At 44.3% G+C, this 16311-nt stretch overlaps 1 protein-coding gene across 2 annotated transcripts in view; it reads right to left on the minus strand.

Moving 5' to 3' along the window:
* Positions 1–6629: 6629 nt before the first annotated feature.
* shq1 (SHQ1, H/ACA ribonucleoprotein assembly factor) overlaps positions 6630–16311 on the minus strand; it is an 80864-nt gene continuing 71182 nt past the window's right edge. For both annotated transcript variants that reach the window (XM_037534759.1, XM_017718585.2), the window contains exon 12: positions 6630–7481. In XM_037534759.1, the coding sequence (XP_037390656.1) occupies positions 6830–7481 (652 nt within the window). In that variant the 3' untranslated portion in view covers positions 6630–6829. The remainder of the gene's footprint in view (positions 7482–16311) is intronic.

Below are 16311 nucleotides of genomic sequence, written 5' to 3' on the forward strand. Positions count from 1 at the left end.
AGGGAGCCATTAAAACAATAGCATTTAGCAGCCCATAAGCCAATGGCTGTGCTTGTAGGTGGAGTTTGAGGTAGAGAAGTGAGGGGAGGGGCTACACCTACTGACTAAACTTCATAGTGTTATGGTCACGATGACTGAAAGGAATAAAATGGGAACACAAAAATATCCAAGCATTTTCATTTTTTAAGACAGTAGAATGGTGTGATTGCGAAACATGAATATTTTCCTGTGTTTTAATTGGTGTATTTTGTGGGTGGAGTCAGTAGTGCTTTGTTCAACAGAGTCAAAAGCGCAGTGTCATATGTCTTTAAATGGAACATTGTTGCAGCATTTGTTTATACCAACGTGCACGTAAAATAAGCACATCTACTTATGTACAGGATTGGCAAGTGCAGGAATTATTAGTATTATTTTCCATTTTTGTTCTTATTTATTCAGGCAGTCGTGGGCTGGAGGTCAGAGATCTGGCCCTGTGAGCGGAAGGTCGCCGGTTCGATCCCCAACACCGACAGTCCATGACTGAGGTGTCCTTGAGCAAGACACCTAACCCCCAATTGCTCCCCGGGCACTGTGGATAGGGCTGCCCACCGCTCCAGGCAAGTGTGCTGACTGCCCCCTAGTGTGTGTGCTCACTAGTGTGTATGTGGTGTTTCACTTCACGGATGGGTTAAATGCGGAGGTGGCATTTCCCCGTTTGTGGGATTAAAAAAGTATCACTTATTCTTGGTATGATGGATATTAATTATAGTTTTGGTAAACTACTATGTTCAAATTAATAAGCGCTCCTACCAGATGTGAGCTGGATCGTACAGACAGGCCAAAGATGAAGCTGATAAGTAACTTGCAGGCTCTTTGATGAATATGGGTCACTATTTATTTAAGCATGGGCTTGCTCTGACTAAATGTCCATTTCAGAGATGCTTCAACTTTTCCCCCACTTGCACGTTATTTGAGGAAAGGCCTCAACCAAGCACAAACTGACCTATCCAACGGATGGTAGCCCACATGCTGGTCACACACATAAGCTTGCATACCTAGCAGCTGCTGTAGTGTAGGTTAGTTTATAAATGAGCAGTAGCTGGAGTTTAATGAGGACCTCACACGGCAGTGTCAGAGCCAGGCGTAATTACTGCGCTCAGCAGACGCTGGAGGGAAGAGGAGAGGGAAAAAAGAAAAACAGGCCCACATTCATCCAATTTTGTCAGCTGAATACATTTAAAAGGCACAAATGTCCCCTTAGCTGCAGGTTAAAGCTATTAAAAACTTGGGGTTGAAATAGCGCGAGGCAGCATCTAGCAGCGGAGGAACGCACCAGCTCCCAGGGGCAGTCTTCATAATGGGAAATATGGCCTCCTCTTTAAGATGAAAAACGGCAATGCAACAGACTGTCACTTAATCAATGGCGGGCCCCCCCGAGGGGTGAATGGCTGCCCGCTGCCCGGTGGACTCTCACACTCTGCGGAGCGATGTGGGCAGAAAAAAGGATGGCAGGATGAAGGAGGAGCATTTGATAGCGGTCAGACTGATGATTGGGCTCCCATGGCGCAGCCGGAGAGCCCGGTCAGCTCTTCTCTGGGGGAGCCGTTTTAATGACATCATCCATCTCCCTAACGCAATAGTACAGAGGCCCGGGAGGCCATTATCGCCACCTCTGAGCCTAGTGGAGTAGCAGAGAAGAGAGAAAAGCTAGTGAGAGTGAGAGAGAGAGCGAGAGAGAGAGAGAGAGAGAGAGAGATCAAACCAGACTCACTATGCAAGCCCGTCGTGCCTGCTCCGCTTTAACAGACGACAGCTGAGACTGCCTGAGCGCACAAGAATCCTTCGTTTCTCATGAATCTCATTTAAAATGAGCAAGCTCAGTTCTCAAAGCTACCTTTCCCTTTTCCTCAACGCGCAGAATGCATTTAAGTCAGCCCTTCCTCCGCTGACTCTTCTTAGCGGGAGCCATTCTCTCAGATGTATCTAGCATCAAGGCGGCTGCCTGTTTTAACTGAGAGCTCTTTAGCAGCTCAACTTTGGTTAAAGTTTTAAAAGGAGTTTGAACAAAAGCCTGTGGCGGTTTAGTGTCTGACTTCTTATGCGACTCTGGGTAGGATGTGGCAGCTAGCTTACAGCACTGTTATCTCGGTTCCCATGTCCTCATCCGCTCTCCACACTGCCTCCATCTGTCTGCTTGATAGATGCTTCCCTGCTTGTTTTTGCTTGCCTCCAGGCCGCTGGCTTTATGGAGTAGGGTCCACTGCATTTTCACATCACGACCAAATCATCGCACTTAGCTCCCAGATAAAGCTAATACACTGTGCGCAGACAGATGTTTTTCAAGGAGCAAGGAACTTCTAGTGGGGACATGAAAAAGAGTCTCAAACACCATGTATATTACAGCTATGATAGCAACTGTAACTACCTTAATCATGTTCTGGTTGTTCTGGAAGACCATTGAGTGTAAGAGGTTAGTTTTGTGAGTGACATGACATACCATGACAGTATAGGTTAAAATGTACAACCCCACTTCCAATAAAGTTGGGACGTTGCGTAGAAAAACAAATAAAAACAGAATACGATGATTTGCAGATCCTTTTCAACCTATATTTAATTGAATACACTACAAAGACGAGATATTTAATGTTCAAACAGATAAACTTTATTGTTTTTTGCAAATATTAACTCGTTTTGAATTTGATGCCTGCAACACGTTCCAAAGAAGTTGGGACAGCGGCAGCAAAAGACTGGGAAAGTTGAGGAATGCTGTAAAAACACCTGTTTGGAACATTCCACAGGTGAACAGGTTAATTGGAAACAGGTGAGTGTCATGATTGGGTATAAAGGGAGCCTCCCTGAAAGGCTCAGTCGTTCACAAGCAAGGACGGGCGAGGTTCACCACTTTGAATGAGTGGAATTGGAATGAGATAATTAAGTCGTGGCCATGACTTATTAAGTGCCTTACTAAGTGAGGGCTATGCATTAGAATCTCGTTCCCACGCCTTACTAAGTCATGGCCGTCCATTAGGATCTTGTTCCAATGCCTTACTAAGTCATGGCCACATATGAGGATCTCGTTCCCACAGCTTACTAAGCAGTGGGCCACACATTAGAATCTCATTCCATGCCTTAGTAAGTCGTGGTCATGCATTAGGATCTTGCTCCCACGCCTTACTAAGGCATGGTCATGCATTAGGATGTTGTTCCCATGCTTTACTAAGTTGTGGCCACACATTACGATCCCGTTCCCATGCCTTACCAAGTTGTAGTCATGCATTAGGATGTTGTTCCCATGCTTTACTAAGTTGTGGCCACACATTAGGATCTCATTGCAATGCTCTACTAAGTTGTGGCCACACGTTAGGATCTCGTTCTCATGCCTTACAAAGTCATGGCCATGCATTATTTTTATTTATACAGCATGTCACCAACAGGGATGCGTAGATTAAAGCTGTTGAAGATTCTAAACTTTGTTGTTTATTAGAGGTTTGAATGAGTTTTCAGCACCATCTTAGACTTTTGGACTCACTGGCACCCTCTTGGTTTGGCTGACCTGTCCAGTCAGCATCGTGTGTATTTATCGTCCTGTATGTTTATTATCTGGTGTATTTATTGTATATTCTGCACTCATTTCACACTGTTGTGTATTAATCCTGTGTAATGTGCTGCTGCTGTTTGCTGAAGGACATTTCGTTCCAGTGTATACAAGTTTTACTGAGGAACACCAGAGACCCCTTGACCCGACTTGACTAGATGTCCATTATAATATTGACTTTTACTGACCAAGGCTGCACAATTAATCAATTCAATGTTCATTTTTATCGTTTCTGTGATGTGAATTTCTGTCATTAACACTGTTAAGGGCTGCAGTGTCAGAACAGTTCAAACCAACTCACAAGAGCAGAGCCAGTGTGACTAATTAGACCAGCAGGAATGTATCATTAGAAGTCATGTTTAATATTAGAGCTGCTAGTCGGCCAGTCTCCTGTGTGTGTAAAATAAGTGGTTTAACCACTCTGCTAAAATGCAAAGCATGAAGCACGCACACACACACACACACACACACACACACACACACACACACAGCTCTCAGTGCTCTATCCTTAACTACTAATGGGATGATTATTCTCACTCCCAGTGTTGTGCGTAAAATGTGTGAAGCAGTAATGTTACAAAAAACCTGCATCACCATAAAGAGCTTTTCAAGGAATGACTTGTTTTTATAGAGCCGTTTGGGGAATGTTGACTTTTTCTAACTGCCTCACAGTGCACAAAAAATGGTGGCACTTTATTTTAAGTGGTCTTTTTAGATGAAATAATCACTCAACAGACTCAGTAACGTGTCAAAAACATAAGGGTGAGGGTTAGGATTAGGTTTGGGGCTGAGGTTAGGGTTAGGATTAGGATTAGGGCTAGGGTGAGGGTTAGGATTAGGCTTTGGGTTTGGGTTGAGATTTTGGTTAGGATTAGGGTCAGGGTGAGGGTTAGGATTAGATTTTGGGTTGAGGTTAAAGTTAGGATTAAGGCCAGGGTGAGGGTTAGGATTAGGTTTTGGGTTGAGGTTAGGGTTAGGATTAGGACCAGGGTGAGGGTTAGGATTAGGTTTTGGGTTGAGGTTAGGGTTAGGATTAGGACCAGGGTGAGGGTTAGGATTAGATTTTGGGTTGAGGTTAGGGTTAGGATTAGGGCCAGGGTGAGGGTTAGGATTAGATTTTGGGTTGAGGTTAGGGTTAGGATTAGGGCCAGGGTGAGGGTTAGGATTAGGCCCAGTGTGAGGGTTGGGTGTTGGGTGCGGTTTGTAAGGTTAGGTTTTTGTGTAATGGGAGTAACTAATTAACAAAACATCGACTTACTGTAAGTAACGTATCAACAGAACATCTAAGATATTTACCTCAGTGTATTCAGACGCTTCACTACTGCTGCCTCACTGATGTGCTGTTGATGTTGCTGATAATCTGTTAAGAGTTTATTAATCATCTACAAAGGAGAACTCCAAATAAAGTCGTTACAAAAAAGTCTCATTACACACCATTTCCTTATGATTTATCGCTGTCATCTTACATAATTATACGTCATTGCAATATACAGCGGCTTTATCAAACATCACATTTTACGTCCACATCGTGCAGCCCTAATATTCACATCCGCATAACCCTCCAACCAAAGAAACGCCTGTCTGTGCCTTGTTTACTTGACAGGACTGGTTGATGAATAAAAAAATACAACGTGGTTTAAACTCAAGATTTTCTTTCCTCAACTTTGATGGTGCCTTGCTCTGCAAAGAACACCTGATGTGCTTTTTACACTGCAAAAAACAAGTGAAATGATCTTAAATCTAGTTTTTATATATTCTTTCCCAGGTTGAGATGGTTGAGCACTCGTAATGAGGTTATCTAGCTTATTTCCAGAGATTGTTTACATGTTTTAGGTAATTTTATCACCGTACTGGCAGATCATTTTGCTGGTTTCAGGCACATTTCTTAAAATAAGCAAAGTTATCTGCCAATACAGTGAGATCATTTTACTTAACAAATTACTTAAAACAAGAAAAAAAATGTATGGAAATGAGTTACATAATCTTAAATTAAGGTGACAATCTCAACAGGAGGAAATATTGTACTAGACAAGACACTATTTTTGCAGTGTGCATGGCACTGAACGGTGCCTTCCCATAGGATTCCTTGTAAAACACACAGTGGGGGGAAAAACCTTACGCGCGAACGCATCCGCTGATAACCTGATGAAGGGGTTTACGCCTAGTTTCATAACGTGGGAGGGGAACGATTACTCATATTAGCAACCACATGATAAAATCTGATTTAACAAGCAGCGAGGGGTACATCGTGCATTTGAAAGGTTAGGAAAACACCCAGAACGTCTCACCAACAGACGCCTGGAGTAAAATGTAAACTCAGGGTGTAAAAAGTGTGAATTAGTGTCTGCGTAAGACATATTTACATATCTTCAGTGCTGGCTCAACTGGAACTGAAATATCTCCCAGCTTTCGGCACTTTCCCCAGAGAGCTAGTGAGAGCAGCAGCTGACATTTCCTGCTGATATGCCTCCCTCCTCGTTTATCGTCCGACGACCACCCCTTGCTCTCTGACTTCCAAGGAAACAGCAGCGCACAACCGAAACATGCTAATCTTCTGCTTGTCAGCGTCGCCGGCTGACAGGAGCGCGATTTGGTTTCAACACAAACAGGATGGGAGTGCATGAAAGGACTGCAGAGATCGACATGCTGTGATAAAAACGAGGCCCTGAAATCTTTCCCAAACAAGGAAAGGGAGCATAACGCTGCTGCCGGAAAAAAAACAACAAAAAAACTTGTATGTCGATTTTTGTCATTTTTCAGTTTTTGGCATAATTAGAAAATGCCTGTCGTCTTTTACACTGTGTGTAAATTTCATGATGAATGGACTAAAAGAAACGACCCAAAATGATGAGGAAATAACCCCGGTTCCATTGACTTACATTAAAAGTAAAGTGTGTTTTTTCCTTCTCCTGTAAAGTTACCATTTTGGAGATACAAGGTTTTGATCTGACAGCGGCGATAAGCTCTTTACAGGTTCTCTCTGAGGAATTGTGTGTTTTAGATGGTTTAATAACCTTGATAGAAGTGCACCTAAACGCAGCCACTGCAAACAGGCTCAGGTTTGATGGAAAGCTTGTAAACATTTAATGTACATTTTCAAATCAACCATGCAAACATAACGCAATGGGGAAAAAAGGTCAATAAAAAAGCAGAGGATGTCAGACAATTCCAACAAAGTGCTTGAATAAGTTCAAGAGAAGAATCAAAACAGTCCATCAACGACCATTTCATTTTCCTAGATCCTCGTCACGTCACTCAGTGATTTGTTTCGTCCTCATCGTCACTGTCCAGCTCCTCGGCGCCTATGACACGTAGAGGGCACTTACGCGGCCGAGTCTCTAACAGAGCGCTGCTGGTCCCTGTTTTTGCCGTTTCTCCCGCAGCAGCAGGCTCATCCGTCTCTCCAAGTCCCTCTGCTTCTCTCTCTGTGTCACGACTGCTGGAGGAGCGGGAGGTCTGAGGCACGTCCTCCTCAATCCTCAGCCCCTCCTCCACCCTCTCACTCAGCTCCTGGATCAACCTTTTCGACTCCTGGGGGCGGGGAGATGTTGTGGTTGGCGCACCAGTCTTCAGTGCACCCGGGCTGGGCTCAGGTTGAAAGCCAACCCCTTTTGGCTCTCCTCCATTCTCTTGTGTATCACTAAGCTGAGGGACGCTGCTGTCTTCCTCCTCTCCCTCACTGCTGCTGCTGCTAGAGTCCTCCTCCTCTCCCTCACTGCTGCTGCTGCTAGAGTCTTTCTCCTCTCCCTCACTACTGCTGCTGGAGGTTTCCTCCTCCTTTTGCTCCTCCTCCTCCTTGATCACGAGTTCGGCAGCTTCTTCCAGAATGGCCAGCTCCAGGTCCAGGTGGTCCTTGTGCAGCTTGGCTTTACGCAATGGATCAGCCAGGGCGACCACATGCTTGGACCTAAAAAGCAAAGCAAAGGTGATCAGGCATTGGACACTAGACAGCAGAGTCGTAGATCTTCAAATGCAAAAGGATGAGCCCCATAATTAGCCCTTTAAAAAGTCACTGACCCCAGATATAGTCAATCAGCCAAGACATGGTCTGTGCCCAAATTTAGCTTCTTCTAGTTTAAAACTGGAGCTGCAAGGCTGACCTTGATAAACGCCCATCAATAGTCACCCAATGGTCATCTTTACTGTAAATACATCTCTGAAACTTCTCTCCAACTCAGTCAGAGCAGATATAATTCTGACTCTCTGCAAAATCTCCCCTTCATGTGCAAGATCCCCTTCAAGTCATGCAGGCATATGGATTTGCAATTTCAGTTTTTTCTACTTATAAACATACATCACCATTAATAGTAACAACAGAGTTGCAAACAAAACAGGCAGCTTATGATGCTGCTGCTTCTGCTGCCACCCAGACTCAAACTATCTAATTATAACCAGTGCTTCACCTGCTTTTCCCCTTTACTGTATTCTAACAGTTTATATTAATGCTGTTTGCTATCCGGTGGCGACCAGAGGAGGATGGGTTCCACTTTTGAGTCTTGGTTCCTCACACTGTTTCCTCCTCTCGCTCTTAGGGAGATTTTCCTTGCCACTGTCACCTCTGGCGACGCTCATGGGGGCTCGGACCCGGATCTTTTTCTGTAATGCTGCTTTGTGACAACACCTGTTGTAAAAAGTGCTGTATAGATAAATTTTGACTTGATTTGACTTGCATTCATCCTGACATTCATCAGACCTCAGCACAAAAAAAGCAGCTAATGGAAGCATTCTGGTAGCCTTATAGTTCACAGGAAGCCACACTGCGTCCTAAACCGGCCTGTGCGACCACTGTGAAGACCTGAGTGAGGTTTGAGCACAATTTTGCATATGTATTTAAAAAAAAATTGGGTGACAACTGACTGTTAATGTTTGGAACGTTAGCCTAAATTAGGAAGCAAAAACTGGACACCAAACCTATTTTGGCCACTCGACTACATGTGGTCTGCATCAAGCGGGAGATTGCGTAGATCTGATTTTATTTATTTATTTATTTATTTATTTATTTTTGGTAGAACGCGATTTCCCAAAGCCTTTGTCACTTTTTTTACTTTCACATGCAACGAATATGACCTAACAAATCCAAAAATATGCAGTTTGTTTTGGTTTGTCACCAGTTTGAGCAGGCAAACAAGCAAAAAAGCTCTTCAGTCAACTTTTATTATTACAATAAGGGCAGAATCCCACTTCTTTCATACAGTGATGGGAAACACGGCAGCACACAGAAAGCTCCAGTTCCACTTGCGGATCCATTTTACTGACCAACGTGGACACGTAGCAGCAGATTTTAATACGGTAAAGGAGACAAAGATGAAGTCTCTGAACATTGTCAACAACGTGTTAGGAAAGCCCAGGTTAACAAGCTGGTGAACTTTAGTTTGTAGGAGATAAAGTTCTTTTGTTTCCAGACAGCCACTGGCGGACTGTCAGACAGAGCCGGAATTTGTATGAGGGGAGAGGAGCCGCTACACAGGCGATGTTAGCATTCAACTCACAGAGCAGCTGTCTCCATGGCTACTGTTGAGAGAACTCTGCAGTAGCACTTTAGTGCATGCTTATCAGTCCTGCTCTCTGGTGGAGTAATTATTTTAGGGCCGAGACAGCTTTTCTCTCTCTCTCTCTCCCTCTCTCTCTCCCTCTCTCTCTATTCGTCTCTTACTCACACAAAATGATTTGCCAAAAAATACAGAACACTCAATTGAACTCTTGCTCACATACACAATTTGACACATTCCCACAAACACATACTCCCCCCCCCCCCCCCCCCCCCCCCCCCCAAATGGTTGTGGACACAGCACATGCAAATGAAACCAAAACTTTTCCCAAGCAAGAGCAAGAACTTGGCCCACATTTGTCCCGCATGCTTCCTCAAAAAGTTCCCCTGAGGGCAAGTGCTACACTGAACAGCAACATGACAAAGAGGGGAAATCAGCTACAATGTGCTGCATGTAAAGACCCTAATACTGGGGGGCCCCCCCAACAGTATGCATAATTCATGTGGCGGACGTGTCCGGGTCGCTGCCAAAACTCAAGTGGCTACTATTGAGAGCTCTGAGCAGCTAGTGGTCTTCATTGCCATGGTGATTAGCGGACGGCCAGGGGCAGGCTGTGCTCTGGGGCGGTTTTGGGGTCACGGGTTATTCTCCAGGGGAAGAAAAGCGGGCGCGTCTGAGCCGCCCCGTCACTATTGAGAGCACCCGGAGCCCTGGTGCTTCAATTAACCCACCGCTGAGAAGTGAGATGCCTCCTTATTACGAAGCAGGGCTAATGATCTCCCGCTTGCCTTGTCGAGACGAGCTATTGAGGGTGGGAGAGCTGGGCTAATGCCTCCAGAGGAGGCTGTGTATACACCGCTTTAGCCTCGAGTGTGCCGGCTCAGGAATGAAGAGTATTGAGGAAAAAAACAAAACAATCTTACAGCGAGGAGATGGCAGACTGCATCAGGCAGTGTACTGCTGTCTGGTGTTTGTCTGTGTTTTCATGTGTTGGAAGACTGAAAGTAAACAACCTCTTCAATCCAGTTCGGCAGGAACGCTTCCACGTGCAAACCACCCACATCGTGTGAGAAGCTGACAGCCATCAAGAAATCTTTCGACATTATCACCCAATCGATGCCAACAGCGCCAGCAAACCGAAAACCATTGACTACAAAATAATCTACTAGGAATTCTCCAAGATCACAGCCAGACCTGGAGCGGGATACTCTATAGAAGTGGAGCACGATACACACTGCATGATTCCTCCCAGTAAAAGTGCTGAGGAAGGATCATAACTCCACACCATCGATGTCCTTCAAGGCAAAGTTGATTAAGAAACAGCTTTCTTCTTCAGAGCCATTCCTCTTCTTTCAACACGGCCTAAAACCACGGGCTTCAGACGACTCGGGAAGATGGCACGCTCAACCACAATCCCATAAACACACCTGAAAGCAACTACAGGTCCTCCAGCGGAGTGTCTGGGTCCATAAAAACCCAGTGAGGAACTTCCTGGAGCGATGTGGCTGCAGGAAGTCCCATGGCAGCAGCGGCACTTCAAACACTCACAGTATTCTCTTTCCCCCCGTGGGAAGTCATTATTGAGTTAGCGCTGCAGAGGCGTGCTTGTTTTCTCCCCCCCCCGCTCTTTTTCTGTGGTAAGAGAATGCAGGCTTGCGGTGCAAACAAAAGCTCCTTTCGGGGCGAAGGATAATGTCGTACACAATTCAGTCATTAAGAACGGCACTGTTGTGGCTCGCCTTAATTAACCGAGGAGGGGCGGCTTTCAAGGTTGGCAGACTGAGAGCGCGAGAGAGAGGGAATAAAATAGTCTGCCGCGACGAGCGCGCACCAGAGGCAGGCTGTGAAAAGTAAGGAGACCTTGATGTCTGGGGAAGGGAAGGGTGAACTTGCGGCAAATTACACATCTAGTTCAAACCGAAACACTCCAGATAACTCGTCATTAGGCTTCTTTAGATGCACAAATCAAACACATATGACGATGAAACGCACCTACGCTTTGAAGGACTTAATCACTCTCAGAGCTCAGCGGAAAGGTTTACAAAGGCGTATCAAATACCAAACATATTTTGGATGTCCGTTCAGATGTGATCCATGCTTGTATGATGAACATCAGAGCTGCCCAAATATAAAAGATCATTTTTATCTTTGCAAGTTTCTGCGATAAACACTCTGCGTTTAATTACATCCCATTACTGTTGATGGAATGTAGCATTAGAACTAACATGGTCCCTGAGATGGGCTTGATCTCTGTAGACCACAGGTGACCAAACCTGGTCCTAGAGATCTACTCCCCTGGAAAGTTCACATCCAACACACCTGGCTCTGATATTCAGATGCCTATGAAGGCCTTCGTTACCTGGATTAAGTGTTTTTGATTAGGTTTGGAGCTAAACTCTCCAAGGTGGTAGATCTCCAGGACTAAGATTAAACATTATAAGGACAAAGGTATTGGGACACCTACACATTACACCTACAGCAGCTTTTATGGCATCCGATTATAAATCCATAGGCATTAATATGGAGTTGGTCCCCCTTTGCAGCTATAACAGCTTCCACTCTTCTAGGAAGCTTTCTAGATGTTGGAGTGTGTCTGTGGGAATTTTCATCCATTAATCCAGAAGAGCATTTGTGAGGTCAGATCCTAATGTTAGACGAGAGGGCCTGGCTCACAAGCTCCATTGTAGTTTATCGAAGGTGTCTGATGGGGTTGAGGACAGGGTTCTGTGAGGGCCAGTCAAGTTCTTCCACACCAAACTCACCAAGCCATGCTTTATGGACCTTGCTTTGTGCACTGGGTCTTTAGTAAGCATACCGTTGTCCAAAATGTCTTGGTCGGCTGAAGCATTAAGATTTCTCTTCACTCTTCACTGGAACTAAGGGTTCTAGGCCTTCCCCTGAAAAACACCCCCGTATCATTATCCCTCCTCAGCCAAACTTTACATCAGACTCATCCATCAGTCTGCCAGGTAGAGTCACTCCACAGAATACGTTTCCACTGCTCCAGAGTCCAGTGGTGGCATGATTTACACCAGTCCATCCGACGCTTGGCATTGTGTTTGGTGATGTAAGGCTTGCATGCCATGAAGCTCCTGGTGGTTTCCCTCCCAGAGGAGGTTTGGAAGTCTGCAGTTATTGATCAGCCGAGCGCTGGTGACTTTTATGCACGACGTGCCTCAGCACTCTGCGACCCGTTCTGTAACTTTACATGGTCTGACACTTTGTGGCTGAGTTGCTGTGGTTCTTAAACACTTCCACTTTTCAAAAATACCATTCACAGTTGTATCGAGGAGGGAAGAAATTTAGAGAACTGACTTGTTGCAATGGTGGCATCCTATTACAGAACCATGGTCGAATTCAGTGAATTCAATGTTTGTGAAAGGCAGACTGCGTGGCTAGGTGCTTGATTTTATCCACCTGTGATAATGGAACTGAATTTGTATGTCATTACTGTAAGAAAACCTTGCTGTGCTCCTTCTCTTCCTTTTCCTTCTCTGAAATGCTTCATACCGAAAGGAAAAAAAACAATCTAAACTTTAACGTTCATTAATGTAAGATTTTAAGCAATTTTGGAAAGTTTGTGTTTGTTCATTCATCATGACATGTTTATGCAATGGGTGAAAAAGGGACTTTCATATTTTGTTGTTTTTTTTGTTTTTTTTTAAATATGACAGCAGTGACATGTTTTATGAGATTTAAGACACTACACTCAATGTAAAGTTCAATGCAATAACCACAGGGGCTAATAACAGCTAATTATGTGGTATTACCTCTACAGCGCCAACTCTATAATACCCCAGACAGTTTATATTAGAGGAGTGAGTCACGTATTGACTATGCGAGCATGCTAACCCCCATGCTGAGAGGCAGTGCGATCCACTTATACTTGCGAGTCCGGAGACCAAAATCTCTTCCTCTTTTAGCAGTGGGAATCTTCCATCCCCCCCAGAGTCCCTCTAAACAAGGCTATTTACTACAGAACACAAGAGGCTGTATGTGTGTACTGGGTCTTTGGGATGGAGAGAAAGTAGGACAGATTTGATGGTTTACTTCCTATCACACAGTAACAGAGCAGGTGTGGAGGTTTGCAGAAATGTTGCAACTTCAGTTACTGAGAATATTAATATTAAGCATGTAGGTTATTTTCTAAAATATCATGTTGCGAAATACTGGAAAAGGTAACAGAGGTATGAAAAGTTAAACATCAAGCAAACTGTTGAGCGCAATAAATGGAAAAGCCCAGGCATGATTCTCAGAAAAAAAAGTTAAAACGCAATAATTATCCGTAACTTCTGAGAACAGGATCTTTGTAATCTGTTCAGAGGACTATGCAACAAATTCTTCTAAACTTTTTCCAAGAGGAAAAAAAAAAAAAAACAACCAAAAAAAAAAAAAAACTGCCCTGGTCTTTCCGTCCATTTCAATGAACACACTTGCCGCTTTAACAGTATCTCAACAAAGCATTCTTTTCTCTCCACAGCTTTTGAAGCTGACGTTTTCAAGCACTACACATCTAATATAGACTCAAATCGAGAAAAAAGAAATACTATCTAAACAAACCTCCACTCCAACAGGCCTTTCAATTCAGACGACCAGCCGAAGCCAATTTCCTTGCAAATCAAAGCAGCACCTACACTCCACTTGAGACATTTTGGGCTCGATTCCCCCCACTGCTTCTGAAGACGTACCTTTTAACGCAAGGCAGAAACTCAGTCTCTCACAATTCCCCACCACACTGATTTAACATTATCTGACAATGCTTAATTGAATTCCGGAGAGGGACAGATTGACTGTTTCACTGGATCCCAGACTCCCGTGACCACTGCGAGCCACTGTTTTTGTAGTCCCCTTGGGCTACTGCAGAGAAGCTCCTGTCCCCTGAGGGTAACGCTTGGCTGGTCACCAAGTTTCGGACAATGCGCCGTTTCTCTTCAACCGCAAGAATGGGTCTGCTTAAAGCTAAACTCTGAAGTCCAACTCCTATAGGTTGCCATGGTTGCTTGCCGGAATCTAATTGAGCCAATTTAGGAGTTTGGACACAATCAGAGATTGTGAGGCAAAACTCCAGGAGAGGACAAGCGAAAGACAGCTCTTGTTGAGGTACAAGGAAAACAGAGCTCATCTTATCTGGCTGGCTGAACCGGCTGAAGAGGATCCACGCTGGAGTCGCTCCAACAGCTTGGACGAGGGGAGAAAGATAAGGAGAGCAAAAATGAAGTGCTGGTTGTCTTTGCAGTCTGGCACCGTTGCTGGGAAGCCTTGGCATCTGGACAGCTCACTAAAGCCACACAGAAATGAATAGCAGTGTGCGAGCATGCCTCTAGTCTCTGCCTGCTCTCTTTTGGACGTAATTGATAGCAGAGGTTCCACCGCCGCAAACCGTCTTCCAAAACCAAAGAAAAGCAAACATGCTCCAAAGGAAGGGGCTGAGATGTTAAAGTGAAACAAGTACTGGATGCCTAAAGATCTGTCAGTCATAACCAGCCATAGCACTTGTTTGCCCTTCTTCTTGATGGACAAATGCACACATCCCAGAGGTTGGAGATGACAGTCTGAAATGCTACGTGACATTTAGTGCTTGACTATGAAAAACAAAACCAGCAGCAGCCCTTTTCTCCTTTCATACTTCTTTATCTGACAGCTTCCCTTCAGTAGTCGGTGCTATGCCGATTCATCTGGTACACCAGCTGAAATTCTTCCTAAGGAATGGGTTTCATCATATCTTTTATACTGGAATGCCACAAATAAGCATAGATAACAAAAGTACACAAAAGACAAAGTACACTAATGTTAACCCGTTTAGCTGAATGGCTGAGACAGGGATGTTTCAGTCACGATTCAATTGAAAATGAAAATACAACAGTCCCTCGATCACCAACTGCTGTGTAGTCAGCTGCAGGCAGAAGCAGCCCGGTTTGTTTTCCAGACAACGGACATGAGAGAGTAATATGAAAGGAATGGCCAGTCTTGCTAGGCATAGCATGGACAACAGCCGCTACCATGCATGCTAATGTATACACTCCATAAGGTTTATCTATATATTGTTTAGTTATGTTTGCACAATATAAAAATACTTCAAATTTAAGGCAGCTGCTAAATGTGGTTCTTGGTTAATGTAAAGGGACATCACAAAAATAAGCCACAGTTGACCTACAAAAAGGATCCATAGCCATGGTTGAAAAAAGTTTGGTATAGTTTAGTGATTAACACCTCTGCCTTCTATTCTGTACAATGGGGTTCAACCCCCCACCTGGGCAAGCGTCCTATACTGTACCAGTAAAGAGTCCTTGGGCAAGACTCCTAACACTACTTTCGCCTACCTGTGTAAAATGAGCAAAACGTAAGTTGCTCTGCATAAGAGCATCTGCCAAGCAAAACAACTGTAAAAACTTTGTGTCTTTAAAATGCTAACGTTAAAGAAGAAAGAAAAACATTCTTAACTTGGAGGTTTCCCCAAGTAATTTTGGACATTTTCTATTGGTCTGTTCATCTCCAAACTTTAACTTTTATTCAAGGTTTTCGAGTTTTCGAATTAAATGTAGATACGATAAATTTTGCATGACACTATGTTGTGATATATACTGAAACCGTCGAAAAATTTCATTACACTGAGATAGAAATTTTTGGCCGTACCTCCCACTACTCCTCCCTTAAATAAGAGAACACTGCCTCAAGTATCATATTTTTTAGAAATAAAATGCAACATAACTAACAGCTTTATATAGTGGCTGGAAGCAAAGTGCTGGGAATTGTAGTCGGCTGCCAGATCCCGTCAGTCAAGTCTTGTGTCCACTCCAGCCACTTTGTCCTGTTTCTGATGGGTGGAACTTCACAGCAGTTTAAATCACTCTGATGCCTTTTACGAGGACATAAATCTCCACCTGACTTTTCAGTACGCGAGGGAGGCAGGAACGACTCGGAGAGTGTAAACGATGGTCGGAAAGCAGGCAGACCTCATAAATCATGTGGCGAACTTGCACTCATTAATCCTCGTGTCCATCGTGAGTGGCTGATTGTGTCGGAGCGATGACGAGAGACTTAGGGAGCCATCGCAGAAATAGAGGGGATCAGATAACGGCTCTAACTGAAGCATCTCGCACAGATAACTCCCTGCACTGGGCAGAGGAATTGCTCTCCGAGGACGCCGTAGCGTAGCGACGCGGCGTTTAAATAATCTGTCATCAGATCTGTCAGAAGTTGAAAAGCCTGCCACAACAAACCTAGTAGGATACCAGAAGAGTTGCCTAT

Source organism: Pygocentrus nattereri, chromosome 26, assembly GCF_015220715.1.
Source record: "Pygocentrus nattereri isolate fPygNat1 chromosome 26, fPygNat1.pri, whole genome shotgun sequence".
Taxonomy (NCBI): domain Eukaryota; kingdom Metazoa; phylum Chordata; class Actinopteri; order Characiformes; family Serrasalmidae; genus Pygocentrus; species Pygocentrus nattereri.